Source organism: Myotis brandtii, unplaced genomic scaffold, assembly GCF_000412655.1.
Source record: "Myotis brandtii unplaced genomic scaffold, ASM41265v1 scaffold988, whole genome shotgun sequence".
Classification (NCBI taxonomy): domain Eukaryota; kingdom Metazoa; phylum Chordata; class Mammalia; order Chiroptera; family Vespertilionidae; genus Myotis; species Myotis brandtii.
The window spans coordinates 391,780-397,779 of NW_005372109.1; the positions used below are offsets into that span (position 1 = coordinate 391,780).

Genomic DNA, 6,000 nt, shown 5'->3' on the forward strand with positions numbered 1-6,000 from the left:
AGGCAGGAACCGCTGGGTTTTAGGAGATCTAGACACTCACACGGGATGCAGTAATCCCACCTTCCGGGTGCTGTCACTAACGGGACTGGAAAATGGTTTTAGTACATTTACACTGTAGAATACTGTGCAGACGTGAAAAAATAAAACACTGCCGCCAAGATAGTATTTTTAAAAAAGAAAAATCATGAGAAGTGCCCTCATTTGGGGGGGGTTTAACTATATAGAAGCACATCTATATGCATAAGAAATGGCTGGAAGGATCCACAAGCTAGAATGCAAACGGGAACTTCATCTCAGTAGTGAAAATTCACGTGCAGACTAGAATGAGGAGGTAGAGCCAGTGCAGTCTTAATAATATGGAGTCAGCCCTAGCCGGTTTGGCTCAGTGGATAGTGTTGGCCTACAGACTGAAGGGTCCCGGGTTTGATTCCAGTCAAGGGCACATGCCCGGGTTGCCGGCTCGATCCCCAGTGGGGGGTGTACAGGAGGCAGCCGATCCATGATTCTCTCTCATCATTGATGTTAGAGGAGGTAGAGCCAGTGCAGTCTTAATAATATCGAGTCAGCCCTCGCCGGTTTGGCTCAGTGGATAGTGTTGGCCTACAGACTGAAGGGTCCCGGGTTTGATTCCAGTCAAGGGCACATGCCCGGGTTGCCGGCTCGATCCCCAGTGGGGGGTGTACAGGAGGCAGCCGATCCATGATTCTCTCTCATCATTGATGTTTCTGTCTCCCTCCCCCTTCCTATCTGACATCAATAAGAGAGGCAACCACAGTTCTCCCGATGGCCCTTCCCTGGCCAGCCTCTAGGTACCAGCAAGTACTCAGGGTAATAAGTGGAAGGACTTGGTGTGCTCTCTGCTGGCATTGAAGTCCTTTGATGAGATGGAACTGCCAAAGGTCTTAGGTGGCTGGAACCTCAGCAAAAGTGTGTTTGATTGGAAGATGGCCCAGCGTTCCCCAAAGCCATGGCGGTTCTGACAGCTTTGGAGGACCTCAGGAACCCCTGAACCTGAACATAGGGCTTCTCTCTTGCAGGCCAGAGTTCTTCGGGAAACCAAGCCGATCCCCAACCTCATCTTCGCCATCGAACAGTATGAGAAATTCCTCATCTTCCTCTCCAAGAGGTCCAAGGTAAACACACTCTCTTCTCTTCTACACGTTCATTTACCTGGAGGGGACCTGCCACTGAGGCAGCCAGGCTGCGTGGGGAGGGCTGTGGCCCTTTCTGTGTCTGACCTGACAGCCTGAATCCAACATCCAAACTGGTGGAGCCCTGCTACTGTGGCTCAGGGGTTGAGCAATGACCTATGAACCAGGAGGTCACGGTTCGATTCCCAGTCAGGGCACATGCCTGGGTTGTGGGCTCAGTCCCCAGTAGGGGGCGTGCAGGAGGCAGCTGGTCAATGAATCTCATCATTGATGTTTCTATTTCTCCCTCTCTGAAATCAATAAAAACCTTATTTTAAAAAAGAAAGAAAAAAAAACTGGTGGGAAAGCAGAGCCAGGGTGTGTGCTCGCTTTAAGTAGGACCTGAGGGGTGTAGGCGAGGCTGTGGGGTGGCCCTGCGTGTGCAGCAGCAGCAGCAGCATGTGCCTCGCTTGCGTCCGTGCAGGTGAACCTGATGCAGCACATAAAGCTCAGCACCTCTCGGGACTTCAAGATCAAGGGGAACATCCTGGACATGCTTCTCCGGGAGGAGGAGGAGGAAGAGGAAGAGGATGACGAGAACAAAGAGGTCGGTGTCTGCTTCCGACTGGGGGCAGGAGTCCTGCCACCCTTCCCAACGGGCTGCTGGGAGCCTGTCTGGGAGCAGCCGCAGGAAAAGGGGGGGGGGGGGGAAGCCAGACAGAGGATGGGCTGAAAGGGCGCCAGGCCAAGACACAACTAAACCCTCAAGAGGAGGAGGTTCAGAAGCTTTGAGCCACACCCAGGGGCCCACACTTAAATACATTTGGGGCACACATTTCCAGAAGGGGTGGTGACGAAACGAGGTCTCTCTGTGGGTGAAGCATTGGAGCTGACCGCCTGGCCCCAGCGTTCTGGCTCAGGACCTGCTGTGCTGCCTCCTCCCTCCTCCCTCCTCCCTCCTCCCTGGGCCTGTTCCGCTCCTTTGGTTTCAGTTGATAGCACACCCTGGGCCTGCAGCACCTTTGAAGCAGGGCCGAGTTGGATAAACGCTCTAATTTCTGGCTTCTCAAAACTTCTGCCCCACACACGGTCCCACTCCAGGCCATGGTGTCCCTGCCCCGTCCACTCCCTTGACCTGCTTGGCGCTGGAGGTGAGCATTTTGGGGCTCCTCCTCTGCCACATCGTCCCGTGCATCTCCCTGGTTAACAAAGGTCCAGAGACACAGTGTCCACTGCCTGCCTCTGCCCGGAGGCCTCCCTCCCCCTGTGGCGCAGCTAGTGGGGACGGGAGAAAGCACAGCTACCCAGGCTCCGATGAGAAGATAAAGGATCTGTTTATTTCCGGGCCTCTGAGCAGGGTGGTCCCCTTCTCCTTCTAGGACACCACGTCAGAGCACGGAGAACAGAACAAAGAACCCGCCAAGAAGAAAAGGAGAAAAGAAACGAAATGCCTGAGTTAATGTGCACTTTGGGGCTTCTGCTTCCTGTTTACCCGACCAGCAGCACGGCCCCTGGTCCGACAGCCTGCACCGACGTCGGCCTCTTGTTTCTGAACCCGTTGAACTCAGCTGCACCTTCTGTGACAGGCGGGCCTCCCTGGCAACGCGCAGCCGAAAGCCTGAGTGTGGGCGCCGCGCACCCGGTGAGCTCCACGGGAGCAATGCCCGCCTCGGCGGCTACGGGCCCGGCCGGCCGCGCCTCTCCAGGGAGCCTTTGGTGAGTTCCAGGACCTGGTAGATATCCAGCGCTTCGCCTGGAAGAGAGCAGGTTGCTAATGACACTGGGCATGGGCACGGGGCTCAGGGTGAGGGCCCTGTGCTTCTGTATAAAACGTTTGTCTTAGATACACTTTCTATAGAAAGGAGGCTTTCTGGTTGTTTGGCGTTCAGGGCACAGCTTTTTTTCACTTAAGAATGCACTTTGACTTTGCACAATAAACCTTTAAACGTGGCCGGTGTGGTTGGAGAGGGAGGTGCAGATGGTAGAACCAGAGCTGTCAAGGTGCCGTCACTCCCGTGATCACGCCCTGGAGGCGCAGCCCCTCGGGGTTCACGTCCCGCTCCCCAGGGGCCCAGGGCCCGTTATACACACGTAGCCGACCTGCTTGCTAAGAGGGGACTCGCCCTCTGGTGCCCGAGCTTCCTGTGGCGCAGAGCGCTGCCCAGGGCCCCTCACCTCCCACCCGTAACGAGAGGCACAAAGGCGTGTGCTCACCCTGGGGAACCCCGTATCTCCTTTCCATCCCCGTCGGGTTGGAGGGGGTTTTACAGTCCATGGTCACTTCCTTCCTGAGACACCGGTCAATGTCGACGGCACTGAAAAAGGCAACTGACTGGGGCAGGTCATTGAGGCCCAGCTTGTAGGCGAACATGCACCTGAAAGAGACCAGTCCCCTCAGCTGCTCCTGCCTGCATCCCGGGAGCAGGGCACTCGACCGGGAACCCCGGATGCCAGTGCCCCCAACCTTCCCACGCCCCACAGGGAGCTCCTGAGAGGCAGGGATGGCACACGTCACTGATATAAAAATTTCCCTCATCACTTGAGTATACAAGGACCTTGTTAGCTCGTTACGCAAAGCCCCCTGGGACACAGTGCAGAGGGCACTGGAGACACGCCACGCACTGTAAACACTCGTTGTTTACCGTTAATCAGGACAGAGCGAGGCTCCCACTGGTTCTAGTGGCGGATCAACATGGAACTGTGCTATCATTTAATTCAACCATATAAGTGAAATTCTACCATGAGAAAATGCAACCCAATATATAAGGTATAAATTATTTTAAAATCACATGTGAATTTCCCCATTAGCCATGTATTACTGTTAGGAATCAGAATAACCAGCTTCTGGCACTGAAGGAAACATTCACAGGTAAAGGTGTGTTCGTAGGGGGCGCTATTTGAGAGCTACTATTTGGGAAAATGCCCCTGACCCGCCTGCTCACCAGGTCAGTGATCTAATCTATGACACTTTCAGGCCAAGAAATCTTTAAAAGTTGAAGGCCAGCCTTAAGACTTTTACCATATTTTAAAAAACTAGAGAGCAAAGCTAAAATATCCACTTCCGGGGAGATGGAAACTCAGATCCCACTCATCCTGGCCCAAGGCCCTGCCCACCTGGTCAGCAGGTTGGTGATCTGCAGGGCCAGGGCCGCACGGTAGCGGTCCTCCTCGCGCACCAGGTAGCGGACCTCGTCGTGGATGCTGATGCAGAAGCGCCCGTCGATGGCGAACTCCTCGAACAGCCACTTCATGGCCACGAGCATGAGGTGCAGGTAGTCCACGGCGGAGCTCTGCACCACCCAGTTCACCCGGCTGGTCATGAACTGGGGGGAGGGGCGCCGGTGAGGGATCCTGCCCACATCTGTGCCTCCCTCCCTCCTGTGACCTCCCGTGTCCACGCAGTACCTCCCCCTGAGCCACCGAGGGCTCCAGGGCCCGGCTGATGCGGCAGCCCAGCACCGGGGTGCGTGGCTCGTCGGCCGTGGCGATGCTCTCCAGCTTGTTGAACATCTCTGACTCCGTGCCCCCCGTCCACATACGTTCCGCAACCACATTCCACTTCTTCCCGCGGGACCTGGGGACCAGAACAGACGGAACAAGCATTGTCTTTCCGTTATCAGCTCATCCCAGCTCCCAGGGGCCGCCTGGACCCTCCATCCCTCCCTCCACACGCAGAGGGTTCTCACTTCCTCGAAGCTTCCCTCTGGACCTTGCGCAGATCCTGCAGGGAAACGCAGCCGTCCTCGGTCCTCTCCACGGGGATGTGCAGCTGCCTCACCAGCCACTCGCCCTCATCGGACAGCCGATACCTGGGGGCAGGTCACCATCATCATGCCCGTGGGAGTGTCTGCTCCGTGCCAAGCCCCGGGCCCCTGCCTGTCCCCCACAGGTTTGCTTCAGAGGCAGAATTGGGCACGGAGAGGCTGGCAGAGCCCCGACAGGAATCCACGCTTTGGGTTATGCCAGGGTAGCTGCCTGTCCCAAAGCCTTAGACGCAACTGCCAAAGGACTGGCAGATTTTAAAAAATATATATATTTTTATTGATTTCAGAGAGGAAGGGCAAGGGGAAGAGAATCATTGGTCGGCTGCCTCCTGCATGCCCCCTACTGGGGATGGAGCCTGCAACCTGGGAATGTGCCCTTGACCGGAATCGAACCCGGGAACCTTCAGTCTGCAGGCTGACGCTCTATCCACTGAGCCAAACCGGCTAGGGCAGGGCTGGCAAATGTAATTAACCTTCTAAGGCAGTGGTTCTCAATACAGTTCCTCATGTTGTGGCGACCCCCAACCATAAAATTTTCATTGCTACTTCATAACTAATTTTGCTACCGTTATGAATCTTAATGTAAATATCTGATATGCAGGATGTATTTAGACGACCCTTGTGAAAGGGTCGTTCGACCCCCAAAGGGGTCGTGACCCACAGGTTGAGAACCGCTGCTCTAAGGAAATCTGTTCAAGGCTGACTTGAATGTCACAACCCAGGGACGAGCCACCCTGCAGCTCAGTCACGGGTGTGAAGGGAGGGAGGGCAGACGGGGGCAGTGGGGGGTAGTAGAGCAGGCCCGAGGCCCGGGAAACGACACGGGACCCTCACCTGCGCAGGCCCTTGGTGACGGCATACATCTGCTGGGCCTTCTCGGCTGCCTCCTGGGAGGTGAGGCGGTGGTTGAACTGCATGAGCAGGCGCTCGGCAAAGGGCTGCCCAGCCCCGTAGATGCGGCCGTAGTTGAAGACCTTGGCGTGCTCGCGGCTGATGCCCACGGTGGCGGCCGTCTTGCTGTGCAGGTCGGTGCCCCTGCTCTTGCGGCCCTGCAGGGTCATCCAGCCGAAGGCCGTGCAGCCTGGGAACAGGGCGGAGGGAGAGGG

General features: G+C 56.2%; 2 protein-coding genes across 2 annotated transcripts in view; one reads left to right on the forward strand and one right to left on the reverse strand.

The window, feature by feature from the left end:
* FANCI (Fanconi anemia, complementation group I) overlaps positions 1-2,605 on the forward strand; it is a 52,312-nt gene extending 49,707 nt beyond the window's left edge. Inside the window, exons 36-38 of the mRNA XM_014533556.1 lie at positions 1,038-1,133; positions 1,615-1,737; positions 2,510-2,605. Of these exons, the coding sequence (XP_014389042.1) occupies positions 1,038-1,133; positions 1,615-1,737; positions 2,510-2,590 (300 nt within the window). The 3' untranslated portion in view covers positions 2,591-2,605. The remainder of the gene's footprint in view (positions 1-1,037; positions 1,134-1,614; positions 1,738-2,509) is intronic.
* POLG (polymerase (DNA directed), gamma) overlaps positions 2,446-6,000 on the reverse strand; it is a gene marked incomplete at its 5' end in the record, with an annotated part of 16,521 nt that continues 12,966 nt past the window's right edge. Inside the window, 6 exons of the mRNA XM_014533554.1 lie at positions 2,446-2,883; positions 3,345-3,505; positions 4,245-4,453; positions 4,536-4,704; positions 4,817-4,939; positions 5,729-5,995. Coding sequence (XP_014389040.1) covers positions 2,807-2,883; positions 3,345-3,505; positions 4,245-4,453; positions 4,536-4,704; positions 4,817-4,939; positions 5,729-5,995 — 1,006 coding nt within the window. The remainder of the gene's footprint in view (positions 2,884-3,344; positions 3,506-4,244; positions 4,454-4,535; positions 4,705-4,816; positions 4,940-5,728; positions 5,996-6,000) is intronic.